Genomic DNA, 14164 nt, shown 5'->3' on the forward strand with positions numbered 1-14164 from the left:
CCTTTCTCAGAACATTGTACTCCCACAATGCTGTACTGATTTTGAGGGGCCATAAGTCCATCTTCTTTTATTTTTTGTTTTCATTCTCAATGATTAGCACAGCTCCTGCCATGGAATGGGGGGTCAATAAATACTGAGAAAGAGAGAGAGAGTGAAGGAAGAAAATAAAAAATAAGTGGCAAAAAATAAGCCACCACAGTGGGGATGGCAGAGGAGGTGAAGTAAGGACCTGGATGATCTGTAAATGCAGCCACCAGTTCCTGAATAATCACAAATGGCCTACTAGATGCTAGAGAATTCTCAAGTTTTAACCTTTTAAATTGACTTCTAATTTTTAAAAGTTGCCAAACTGCTCTTAATCTTCACAGTTGATTTAATGAAACAAAGCAGGTCTCTTTGGCTTTAGATAACTAGTTTTCTACCTTTTTTTAGTCATACTGTTTAGAGAAGTTTAGGGGTAAAAACTTCAAAATGGTTTCAAAGCAGGAGATATATCTCCTTGCTTTTGAAATTTGTTTTAAATTGACAATATTTAGACAGAATTATTTTTTAATTTCTTAAACTCAGAGATGAATAAACCATAATTAAGAACACTGAAAAACATCTAGCCTTCTTTCTGCTGACAGTGCCTGGTAGTTGTCAGTTAACAAAACCAAGTGTCATCACAGAATTGGGCACATTTCATTGCTAAAGCATCCAGAAGCCTGAGACTTCATTAAAAAAATTGCCACATCCTCTACCCCCAAACTTTATCTAGGTAAAGTTTCAACAAAATTTCACCTTGAAGAAACAGAACCAATGTTAGAGAATTGAGAAGTTTAAATGGGGGGGGGGGGGGGATGCCAAGATTCTAACATGTCCTTTTTGAAATCAAAATGAGCCTAACAATTATTTAACAGTGACCTAATTGAATAATCATATTGAAAATTGCTATCATTAGCGAGGCACTGGGCCAAGCAATATGGATATACAGTCAAGAATATGAGGTCTGGCATCAGACAGACCTGGGTATCAATCCTAGTCTGTCTTCCGTGATCTTGGGCAAATCATTGAAACTATCTGCACCCATTTCATTACCTGCAAATTGGTGATGATAACAGGGTTTTTATGAGGAGTAAAAGATACCTTGTGTATAAAAAACTTAACACAGTGCCTGGCACATAGTGAGTGCTCAATTCTTTTGATTACTTGCATTTTAAGATCATTCCGGCTAATGTAGGAGAGGATGGCTTGAAGAGAGAATTCCAGGTAGAAGGCTACTGAAAGTATGTAAGAATCTCAAAGACTAACTGCTTGATTTCCACTAATATCTTGGGAGAAACAGAGTATTTATAATCACATGCATAAGGATATGTATTGTGACAAACTTTTTAACATTGGGAGTCTATAGACACAGAAAGAATGCAAAAGCTCTCCATTCTTTATATCAACCTTATACCCAAAAAGGAAATACAGGGAAAACCAAAATTTAAAACTGTATTGAATATTTTATAAAACTTGCAATAAATTTGCTCAATGTAATATAAATCTGTGTGTTTAAAGAATGATAGTGTAGATAACAGAAAATGAATTATATTTTATGCTTGAAAGTATATTTTTCAATTTAAAATTGTTTGGCTTTTTCAGATAATGTTAAGGGCTACCACCATAAGACCCCTCAAAGACTGTGACCCTGTGTTATTTACACTGGTATTGCGAGAACCTAGAAAAATGACTGACACATAGTGTATGTCCAACAAACATAAGTCAAACTAATCTTAACTAGATGCCTAGGAAAAACTTTTTAGCTTTCTTTCAGACTATTTTGCCTAAATATGAATATATCAAATATTGGTCATTCTTTAAGTTGAGAAAATATGAAAAAAATTAAATGTAAATGTATTATTATGTACTTATATACTTTAAAATCTTTTTACCTTTACAGCACTTATAGCTGTATCAAGTGTTGCAACCTCATGGTCTTTGTGCATGCCAAACATCTGGTCAACTGCAGAAATTGGGCTTTTGCAAGTGTAACAGTATGTGTCAATCTGGGACTTTTTCAGTTCCTTTTGTTCCTTCTCAGTTGCTAACTCTGAGGATAATTGTTCTTGTTCTGTCTTCTCTCTAACCAACTCCTTCTGTTCAGCAGACATACTTTGTTCCACCTCACTCACAAATTCATTTTCGCTGACGTGTTCAAAGGACTCCTTTCCTTGAGATAACACATCTTCAGGCGTGGGTTCTGAATACAGTTCCTCTGATAAAGTGTCTTGTGCAACCATTTCATAATTCGGGGATTCTGCAAATTCATACTCATCCTGAACAGGGCTGCTGTGAAGTCTGTCTTCACTTGGCTCCGGTGGGACCATTATTTTAGGTTCTTCTTGCAGTGTTTCTTGAACACAAGTTATGCCTGATGCAAATTCTTCCTCTGGGAAGGACACTTGCACTGGGACATTCAGATTGACTTCTGGACTTGCACTTGCTGCTTCATTATTCTGACTACTTGTTTCACCTGCTCTCTCCAGGACATGATGGGTGTCTTCAAATGGAACTGCATAGCTTACCATCTGGGTAACCACTGTGACTTCCTCACTGATGGGAGTTTTCCCTTGCAGAGCTTCATTGTCAAGGGTCTCCAAAAGGCCTACTGATTCTCCTTCCCCATAAGTAGCTTTCTGTTTCTCTTCCAGACTCTTCTCCCCCAAAATAGTTCCAGACCTCCCCCAAATGTCCCCTTCTACAGCTATTGATTGGTATGAATCATCCTTACCAAATGTTTTTTCTTCCAGACCTTGGCCTTGGTCCTTTTGAGTTACAGATGTGTCATGGAGAATGTCATCTTTGAGTATGTACTTCTCAAAATATATTCCTGTTCCATCATCAGTGTCAGAATTCCTGCTTGGAAATGATGCCTCAGATTTCACACTGTCACCTTCAGAAGCTGTCTCCTCTTCCTTGTTTTTCTCTCCAACTGCTTGTTCATATAGGTCCTCGTAAAAAAATGCAAGTGCAGGTGGCTCCTCCAGAAGTTCTGGATTAATGGCTTTAGTGGTGGTAGGAAATATCTGGGTTCGTGACAAAACTCCTTCTTCTGCACCAAATAAAGGCATTCCAGGTGACTTTAAGTCCACATCTCTATTTATGCTCTTTGCAGCATCTTTGTCAGCTGATTGCCGGGTATCCAAAGGCTTCTGGGTCTCTGGGTGAGATAACTTGCTGTAGTCCTTTTCCATCCCATAGAAGCTTTCATCTAATTTCACCAAGTCATATTCATGTTCCAGGGCACTTTCCTCTGAACTTTCTGGGAAAGAGACAGTCTCTTCCGTAACTGCCTTTGGGAGTTCCACTTCAACATTTGATTTCCATGGAGCTTTTTGTTTTTCTGGGTCTGGGGAGATGTTATAATCAATCAATGTGTATTTTTCAAAATAATCTTCTTCACTGGGAACTGTGGGCTGATTAAGGGTGAAATCATCAGTTTCTGAATCTGTGGGTATCTCCCCTTTCAGGGTAAGAGATTCCTTTTGTTTATCTTCTTGCAGTGATGTAACTTGATCAGAATCTTCTAACGTAGTCTTTAATGATTTATGGCAAGAAACTGCCTCACTACGGTCATGAAGGGATACAGTTTTAAAGGAAGCCTTCTCTTCCAAATATTCTAACTTATCTTGCATTTGTTCACTTTCTTCCTGATCAACTGAAGAAATAAATGCAGAGGCATGAATATTCAATATTTCGCAGCCTTCAGAAATAATACTGAAAGCACTCTTTTGATCTTCTGAAAGTCCTGCTGGCTTACTAGTCACTGCAAAGTCTTCATCTTTTGCATACGTGTCTCCAGGCTTCTCGGATATTTCTCTAGGAGGAGCCATTCTACCAGCATTGATTGCTGATGCATTCTTTATAAATTGAGCATAGTTGCTGCTTGCTGAAGAGCCTGGTTCACTTACATGGGCGTTTTCCTCAGCCTCCATGTGGTGCTTTGAAACAAGAACCGATTGTTTAAACATTTCAGATGTTAGATCTTTAGATGTTTGAAGAGTATGGACTGTATGCCCCTCTGGAGTCAATTCTGACAGTGACATTTCTTGTTTCTTCACTGTACTAATTTCTGGGGAAGTTCCTGAAACAAGTGTTTGTGATTTCACAGATGACAACAAATATGGTGGGGTTTCTAAGCTCTTTGTTTCATCAAAAGGATGATCTAAAATCCTTTCAGACTCTTTAGATGGAGATCCTTGTTTCATACTTTCTTTTGTAATATCTATTGAACTACCTTCTGATGGCTCTGCCACTGTGTCCTGGCCCTTTTCTTCATTGTGACTTGCCGTATCCCTGCTTGACTTTTCCAGTGTCAGATTTCCTTCCTGAGGTAAAGAGTGGCTATCTCTTTCATCAGGATAAGGAAGATCCACTGGAAGGAAAGTCTTAGTTTTCTCCACCAAAACTTTACTTTCTTCTCTTGAATGTGGTTGAGTTCCTACTGCCCTTGTTTCCCTGATCTCCGGGTGAGCCTCTAAGAGCACTGTTCCTGATTTTTCAGTAACTGATACAGTTTTAACTAATGAAAATGGCTGAGTTTCATCCAAAGAAGGACATAAGGAGATATTGGATTCTTCAGGCACAGACCTAACTACATTCACAGAATAAGGCTGAATTTCCTGCTGCTGCTTTCCTTCTGAAAATACTTGTGACAGCTTTTGTTTTTCTTCTTTCTCCTGCTTCATTATTGTGTATCTTTCTTTGTGGTCTTCATTCTGAGAGACTTGCTGCAGCACGGCTGCAGCTTTTGATTCTTCCAATTTAATAGGGCTGGACCCATGTGCAATCTGTGCCTTCCCTATTTTATTGTCTCTAAATTCTAATGGGACCACAGTTTCTTGCTTTTCTGCCAGTACCTTCCTTTCTGCCAAGGAATATGATCTGGTTTCCAAGTCACCTTTCTCCTCAGTTGGGCTAACAGACCTGAGTTTTGTTTCCTCTTCAGAAATTTTCAAGGAAGTAGGTTTTAGCATTTCTTTCTTCAGCCTGTCTTCACCCAGATCAATTAAACTGCATTTAGATTCTTCTACTGGCAAAATTATTGTCTCTGGCTTCTCTGATTCCTTCGTGATATTTTTACTTGTGAAGCTAGATGAGGCTGATTTTGGCTGTTGTGGCACCTTATCTACTGCATCAAATGAAAAGAGTAATTTTTCTTTTTGATCACTTCTTGGCTCTTCCCTAAGAATAGAAATATTCCATTTAGATGGAGCAGAAATTTCTGGCTTCTGAGCTTTTTTACTATCAGTAATGTGAAGAGGAACAGCATTTTGCACTTCGTCCGCATTGGATTTCTCACCCATGGGAGAGTAAGATTGAATTTCATGATGTTCCTCACCATCACCAGAAGCAGCTACCAAGTTTAGGTCCATTTCCTCTGAATAGTCTCGGATTTCTTTTTTCCCATAATCTTCACTAGACACCTCAAAGATGGATTTTGGCTGTTGTAAAACTTCCACATTTGATAAAAATGTGGGTTTTTCTTCAGAGTCTCGGCCTTCACCAGATTTAACTAAAGTACCTCTGGATTTTTCAGCAGGTTTAAGTTTTGCCTCTGGTAACAGATGATCAGCTGGTTTCTTGGTTGCATTAAAGTCAGCTGGAGCTGCTCCTTCAGACTCTGCCATAGGCACTGCTTTGTCTACAGATGGACTTGGCTGAGTTTCTAAATCTTTTTCAGCAACTTTCTTATCTGAAGTGCTTGATCCAAAGAACAAACTGGACATCCATGATGTGAAAGATAAAATTCCTTTCTTTCCCTTCTCCTCGGAAAGGACTGGCTCAACTGCCTTTGGCTGCTCAGGCAACTTTTGTGTCACCTCAGGTGGCTCTGTGGGCTGAGGTTCTTCACTGTCTTGGATTGAGGAGAGGGGTTTTATTGGTGTGGGTATTTTCACTTCGGATGCTGGCTTCCCACTTTCATTAACATCATCTACAGCCTTTGACTGAATCATTTTTGCTTCTTCTAATGGCTTCTCTCCAGGTAAAGGAGATATACTTCTGTGTGCTTCTTTTTCATTGCCTGAGGCAAGTTCTGCATCTTCTGCTAGGAAATGGGCTGCTTTGGCGGAAGAAGGAATAGTTTCTGATTTGATTTCTTCCATTGATGGGCCGGATGCTGGCTTCTGGAAGATTCTTTCAGAAGGTAGTTTGATTTCTTCCTGGCTGACTTCTTTGCAAGGCCTGGAAGATTCTGTGTTTACTTTCTCCAGTATCATACTTTCACTTCTGATAAAAGAGAAAATCTGCTTCCCCTCTGCTTCATTTATCTCTACATTTCCAATTGGAACTAAAGATTTTGGTTTGGGGGCCAACTTTATTTCTTCAGAAGAGTACATTTTAGTTGATAAGGCCTCCATGTCACCACTAGTGACACTGAGTGTAGATACTGGCTCTTGTAATGATAAAGGAATTTCTTCAGAATGTGGCAGAGGCTGCTTTCCAGTCTCACATGTATGGTCTTTATCCAGCAGAGCAGCCTCGAGCTGTTTAACACCTAGATCTTGTTTATCTGCAAAAGACATGCTTACATCAGGTAATTTAACAGCTTGATCTGAATGAAGTGCTTTTCCGGGCTTCTGTTGTTCCTCAAGGAGGTCAGAAGAAACTACCTCTGATGGTTCTATTATACTCTGGGGCACACGGAATAAATTCGGTTGGTCTCTTTCTTCACTTGGTTTCATTTCAGCGTCTCCTATCACTTGTGTCTTCGGAATTCCTGTTGACAGTAATGGGCTTATTTCTTGCTTTTCTCCACTTTTAATGTCAGCCAAATGGTTCAACTTCTCTGATAATCCTTTTAAAGAAAAAGTGTGTGGCTGAAGTTCTTTGAAGCTGTCTCCTTCAACTAGAGGGGTCAATGCTTCTTTTGACCCCAAGCTGACTACCTTGGGGGAGAAATATTTAACTTCTTGAATCTGAGGCTCCTCCTCTAGGCATGATAAAACCTCTGAAATTTTGGGGTCGACTGTAGCTGGCACATGATGTTCCCTGTTTTCTTCTTTTCCTTCTCCTCTGCCCCCAAACTCAGCGAAGCCCTTTTCTAAGACAGAATCCTCTGTTTCAGTTATGGGAGATTTTATTTGTTTTGTATCTATGGATCCATCTTGCCCACCTAAACTACAAGTGAATTCTGACTCAGCGCTTGGTAATTCTGATACTTGGTGTGGCCTGTCTTTCTTTTCAAGTTCCAAAGAAAGCTCTGCCAGAGAAAGATCTTGTTTTTCTGACAGGAAATCTCCCTGAGCTGTGGAAGATGGCTCCACTGTCTGTCTGTTCTTATCATCTCTGGGGGTTGAAGTTAAGTCTGCTGACACTAAATTTTCCAGCTCAGGAGAAGAACTTTCCATTTCCTCATTTTTGTCTTTTAGAACTGTATGTTTGGGTACAGGTGACATGTTTTGTGAGGAAGGAAGTTCAATTTCTTTTTTCTTCACCTCACCACCTTTGTTGAGCAAAAGCACATGTTCAGGACCTGACACCTCTGAAGCAGACACAGAATTCTTTTTCTGTGATAAAACCAGTTGCTCAGAGTTGAGGACTGTTGCAAATGAAAGACCTTGTTCATTTTCTACCCTCTCATCCTTTGATACATCTGAACGCTGAGAAGACAATGCTTTGGTTATTGGCAACCCAGGTTTAACTTCCTCAGTTTCTACGTTGGACAAAGAATGCTCTGGTAGAGAGGATATTCTTGTAAGTGAATCAAATTTAATTTCTTTCTCTGCTTCTGACCAAGCTGGACGTTCGGATGCAGCAGTTTCAGTGGGAGAAGTAGTTTTCCTTGCTACCTTCTTTTCTTCTTTAAAAAGTGAATCCTCATCTATAGATGTCACCAGTGGTGGCAAACCACTTCCTAATTCACTCTTTTCTACTTCTGTTACGACTGGATGTTCTATAGGCATGGTAAAAGATAAATCTGTTGGGGTTTCTTCTCTTGCTAACTTGGTTAAGCTTGAATCATGCTGAGTTACAGAGGTTGTAGTTATTGAACAACTGGGTTCAATTTCTTCCTTTCTTTCTTCTGAAAATTCTGGTGCAGGCGGTCCAGGTTCCGTTTCCTCTTGCACTCTTGGTGGAGTTGAATGCAATGCTCTAGATGTATCAGCTATTTTAGGGTCGTGTTTCGCTTGCATTTTTACAGCTGATAAAATCTCAGGTCCAGACAAAGATGTGTCCTTTAGAGGTGAATATGGTTTTATTACTTCAGGCTCATTCTCTGACAACATCCTCGGTTCTAGTTCAGATGTCACATTTGGAGCTAAATTGGGTTTTACATCCTTCTTTGGCTCATCTACCGAGTCAGGCAGAACTGAATATTTCATTCCAGACCCTAGAACATTTGGAGGCTGAGGCTCCATTTCTTGATCCCGTGATATATGTGCTGTAGCTTCTTGAGAATCAGGCACAATTTCTTCCTTACTTTTAACTTTTAACAAAGCCATCTGTTCATTTGCAGCTTTCGGAGTGAGCGATGCTTTGGCTTCTTGTTCCTTAGGAAGTGCATGAACTGAATCAGGTGAAACTGAATATTGAGCAGAATGCAAAACAGGCTTGGTGTCTTCCTTTACTGGTAATGATTGTGCAGGTAAAGAAACAGGTGTTGCAACTACTGACGAGCTGGTCTGAATTTCTCCCTTCTCCGTTTCACTGGTTAAATATGGTGAAATCGAGTCTTCAGACTCAGATTCTGAGAATGCTCGCGTCACCTGCTGCTGTGTCCAAATGAGATATTCAGATACAGATGTTGAGGTTGTTTGAGCATCTGGCTGAACTCCCGTGATCTCCCTTTTATTTGTGGAAGGTCTCAAGTCTTCAGGTGCAGACATTGAAGGGGAAGGTTTGTCTTGTTGCTTCTGTGATGAACTCAGGTGCTCAGGCACGGGTGTGGCAGCCGTCAGCACAATGTCTTCCTCATCTGCTTCTGAAGAACAAAAATATCCGGAAGCAGATATTTCAGTTACCAGAGAATCATGCTCAGATTCATTTTTCTTTGTTTCTGGGATCCTATATGGTGGGATTGAAACTTGTGATGCTGAGTCTGGTGAAAAAAGTTCAATTTCCTCAGTGTCTTCATCTGATAAAATAGTGTGCTCAGATGGTGATGTTAAACATATTGGAGAATCACACTCAAATTCTCTTTTCTCTGCTTCCTGAGTTGCATAGGGTGAAAATGAGAATTCTGACACAAATGCCGAGTCTGGAGAAAAAGGTCCAATGTCTTCTTGCTCTTCTTCTGAGAAATTCGTGGGTGAAGAGGCACCTTTTAGATTTAAAGGGGATCTGTGGACAATTTCTTCTTCCTGTGATTCCGGTGTTGCATATGGTGGTACTGAAAATTCAGAAGTTGAGGTGGAAGAGGGTGTGTACTCCATTTCTACTGTCTCTTCTGATAGGACCACATGTTCAGATGAAGTGGCTGCAAATGGCAGGGCCTGGCATTCAGAAGTCTGCTCAGTTGTGGATGGTGGGAGGGAGTGTTCAGAGACAGAGGCCACATCTGGGGAATATAATCCGGTGTCTTCCTTCTTTTCTTCTGACAAAATCATGTGCTCAGAAATACCTTTTGATTTTAATGGGGACACATCATCAATTATTTTCTTAGAGGGTTCCTGTACTGCACTTGGTGGAACTGCATTTTGGAAAGTCGATGTTGAATCTGGTGTGAAGTGCTTACTTCCTAGGTCCTCTACTTCTGACAGGACCCCCTGTTCTAATGTAGCAGTTGAAAATAGTGGGGCCTGGCATTCAGAAGTCTGCTCAGTTGTGGATGGTGGGAGGAAGTGTTCAGAGACAGAGGCCACATCTGGGGAATATAATCCGGTGTCTTCCTTCTTTTCTTCTGACAAAATCATGTGCTCAGAAATACCCTTTGATTTTAATGGGGACACATCATCAATTATTTTCTTAGAGGGTTCCTGTACTGCACTTGGTGGAACTGCATTTTGGAAAGTCGATGCTGAGTCTGGTATGAAATGCTCACTTCCTAGGTCCTCTACTTCTGACAGGACCCCCTGTTCTAATGTAGCAGTTGAAAATAGTGGGGCCTGGCATTCAAAGGTCTGCTCAGTTGTGGATGGTGAGAGAGAGCGTTCAGACACAGAGGCTAAAGTCTCAAATTCCTCATTCTCCTCTTCTGAAAAAGTTGCATGTTCTGATACACCTTTTACAGTGGATGGAGAAACTGACTCTACTTCTTGCCTCTCCAGCTCATGGTTCAAATCCTGTGGGACTGAATATTCTGATACAAAAGCAGAATCAGTAGAAACAGACTCATTTTCCTCTCTTTCTTCCTCAGATGAAGCGACATGTTCAGGTATTGATGTTTTCAGTGATGGTAAAAAGATCTTCTCTTCTTTCTGCTCCACTTCAGGGGCCAAATATGGTGGGAAGGGCTTCTCAGAAATAGATGGACTCTCTGGGTATTCAAGTTCTATGATCTCCTCTTCCACTAAATTAGAATCTTCAGGTTCAGGGGTAGCAGCTATTGGTAGAGAAGTTTCTACTTCTTCTCTCCTTGGTTCCTCTAACACTGGAGGTTCAGAAAGAGAAATGGGTGGCTCAGGAATGTTTTCTTTCTGCATTCCTTTGACATCCAGATGAGGAGGGGTTTGTTGTTCAGAGACTGCTTCTGCCCTTTCTGGTGAAGTCAGGTCTTCTGTCTCTATGCCAAAATCTTCCTGGATGGATGCTGCCAAGCCTAGTGCACCTGTTTCCAGAGAATCCTTTTCTGCTTCCAGTGAAATAGAATGGTCAGCAGAATAAACATCTTCCTTCTTTACCTCATCCACTAAAGGTGGTAAGATTGAAAAGTCATGCTCTGAAGTCACAATTTCTTGTAAATCAGGCTCAAATTCTTCCTTTGCTGTTTCCAGGAACCCAGTTGTAGATGTATCAGGTATAGGAGAGGAAGGCTCCATTTCAAGGAGTTTTGCTTCATTGCCTGGCTGTTGTGGCACTGACTGAGGAGGGCTGAGCTGTACTTCTTGTTCTGCTGTGTCATTACTTGCATGAGAAGAAACTGTGTGCTTGGTGACAGATGTGGCCTTTAGGGGAGAATCAACGTAAATTTTCTTTTTATCTTCATGACTGAATATGGAGGTCAAGGACTCTGATCCTTTAGAGAGTGCAGCTTTCCAGGGTGAAGCAAGCTCTTTTACTTTATCATCTTCTATGCTTTGGGCTACTAATTTGCCTGTTGGGGAAACTATATTAGAATCAAGATTGCTCATATCTGGCTCTAGACTAATGGATGCATCTTTCCCCTTCCTATAATGAATTTCTTTAATTACATAACCCTTTGGTAATGTTCCATAAAATTGTAGAGGAATTAATTCTTCTTTAACTGAGTTAAACATCTTAATTTTATATTGTACTGTTCCTATGTAGACTGGCCTTAACACTAAGGGCTTGTGTTCTTTGTATATTGCCCCGGTAATAGGAGGTGTACTTGAGGTGGTCTTCTTTTTTCTCATTTTATCATAAATGCCAGTAGATGACTTCTCTTTCTGGGTCTTTAGTACCTGGCTTTCTGAAATTAAAGAATTATCTTTTGTGTTTGCTGGAACATCTTGAGATTCAAGAGAATTTCTTTTTTTGTTGCTTTTCCGACGCAGTGATGGTGAGCCACGCTTTGACTTGGGTGCTCTTTTCCGAACCTTTTTAACTTCATCCACTATAAAGGAAACATTTCCTGGAGGGGAATTCAGAGTTGACCCCTCCAGACTACACACACCCGAAGTTTGACTCTCTTCTGAGGCCCAAGGAGTAGAAGACCTGCTTGAATTGGTCTCCCACGTTATTCCACTATCTTCCCGTTGAACCGTCACCATGGAAAACGAGGGGTCAGATATAATACACTTCTGCTTGGTCTTGCCCTCTTCATCTTGGTCTGATAAACTAAAGTAAGCAATAATATTATTAATAATCATATATATTAGTAATAAAATAACAGCATATTAATTATACATGGAAACAAGTCAATATCCTATTTTTACTAGGTAATGGATTAATGTGAAATTTACAGTATACAAATATTGACATCCATATCAAAAATGGGTAAGTATGCAAACTAAAGTTTAAAACTTGAAGTCAGGACATGAAATATAATAACACATCCCAGCTGGAATGATTCAGTTCACTTCCTACCTTAATTGGGACTGTTCCCCAGACCTCCCGTGGCTCACCCAATCACTTAGGCTCACTCTGTGGTCACCAGAACCTTCATCACAGGCCTTCATCATTTGTGCCCTCCCTGTTACTACTACCACACCCTGACCTAGCTTTTTATCATATCATTTCTAGTTTATTTCATTAGCTTCCTAATGTTTACCTCCTACACTCTCCATCCTTAACCTACCCTACTCATCCTTCCAGACCAACTTTACTACAATTTTTCAGCATCCCATTCCTTGCTTTTAAAATACCAGTAAATTCCTCATACTTGTAGAAACAAAAAGTTCAAAATACTTAACTTTATGATCCCTAGTTGACCTTATTTCCAAGACCCACTTTCACCCTATTCCTACCTTGTACATTTCTATTTTAACTATATAATTCACTGCCCAGTAAATACATCATGTGGACTCTGGATCAGAGCCATACAGGAAAAACATAGAGACATCCCCAAACAGCCTTCGGGCTGCACATTTCCTCATTTGTAAGTCAGGGATCATAATAGAACCTACCTCTCCAGGTTGCTGTGAGGATTAAATTAGTTAATACACATGAAGTACCCAGGAAAAGGGCCTGGCATATAATTAGTGTTCACTGAACACTATCTGTAATCAGTTTTCCACACATCATCAGGAATCTGGATATACCCATTTTCAACTGCTACAGGTGAAAAGATGGTTTCCTTGGGCTGCTCTCATATGCTCTCAAGAGACAGCTGGCTTTGGCTGCCCCTTCAATTGCCAAGGGGCCTCTGTCTCAGACTCTGCAGCACTCTTCTCTGAAATTTTCTTATACCTCTTCCTCCCAGGTGCTCATTTACAATATTACAGATTCTTCCAATTACAATATTTTTAGGATTTTATTTATTTACTTGACTGAGGGGTGGGAGCAGAGGGAGAAGCAGGAAGCCTGACAGTGGGGCTTGATCCCAAAATTCTGAGAACATGACATGAGCCGAAGCTGACACTTAACCGACTGAGCCACCCAGGTGCTCCCCTCCATTTATAATTCTTTTTTTTTTTTTTAATTTTATTTATTTATTCATGATAGTCACAGAGAGAGAGAGAGGCAGAGACACAGGCAGAGGGAGAAGCAGGCTCCATGCACCGGGAGCCCGACGTGGGATCCGATCCCGGGTCTCCAGGATCGCGCCCTGGGCCAAAGGCAGGCGCCAAACCGCTGCGCCACCCAGGGATCCCTCCATTTATAATTCTTATCCCTCATCTCACTCCACCTTTTCTGCATATCTAAATTCTATCTCCTCTTCAAGGCTTAGTTTAAAAACCTCCAGGGTTATTATTCCTGATCAGTTCAGCAATCATGTTTGCCTTTACTTCATAAGCATTAAGTTGCAGATTAAAACTCCAAGGGCTATAGGCTTCTAAGAATATGGCTATAATTTACGATAAACAAACTACTTTTATTTTTTTATTTTTTTATTTTTTTATTTTACAAACTACTTTTAATAATAAAAAAAAATCCTGACTGGCATATACTTTTCTACAACAATAACAACAAAAACAAACAAACAAAAAAAACCTTTCTATGCTAAAATACCACTAGGTTTAAGTATTAAATTAAGTATTAATTTTGATAAGTATTAATATATAAGTATATATATATATATATATATATACATACACACACACACACGTATATACTAATTACTAACTTTCTGAAATATACACAGTTAGAACTTAGGTTCCTTACTAATAATTTTTAATCATCAATCACTACTTATGTCAGTGGTTCTTAATTCTGGACATATTTTAGAATCAACAGTAGGAAACTTTTTAAAAATAATGATGCTATCCCATACCCCTCCCCACAAAGACTCAGATTTAACTACACTAGGGTAGGGTCTCAGCTTTGCTGTGTTTTTATGTTTTAAAGTGACTCCAAGTGACTCCAATCTAAAGCAGAATAGAAAATCACTGGCCTAAACAATCCTAACTATGAAATT

At 39.9% G+C, this 14164-nt stretch overlaps 1 protein-coding gene across 1 annotated transcript in view; it reads right to left on the reverse strand.

Moving 5' to 3' along the window:
* The window catches only part of CMYA5 (cardiomyopathy associated 5), an 89391-nt gene that overhangs the window by 42126 nt on the left and 33101 nt on the right, over positions 1–14164 (reverse strand). Inside the window, exon 2 of the mRNA XM_038532132.1 lies at positions 1917–11925. Coding sequence (XP_038388060.1) covers positions 1917–11925 — 10009 coding nt within the window. The remainder of the gene's footprint in view (positions 1–1916; positions 11926–14164) is intronic.

Source organism: Canis lupus, chromosome 3 (assembly GCF_011100685.1).
Source record: "Canis lupus familiaris isolate Mischka breed German Shepherd chromosome 3, alternate assembly UU_Cfam_GSD_1.0, whole genome shotgun sequence".
Taxonomy (NCBI): domain Eukaryota; kingdom Metazoa; phylum Chordata; class Mammalia; order Carnivora; family Canidae; genus Canis; species Canis lupus.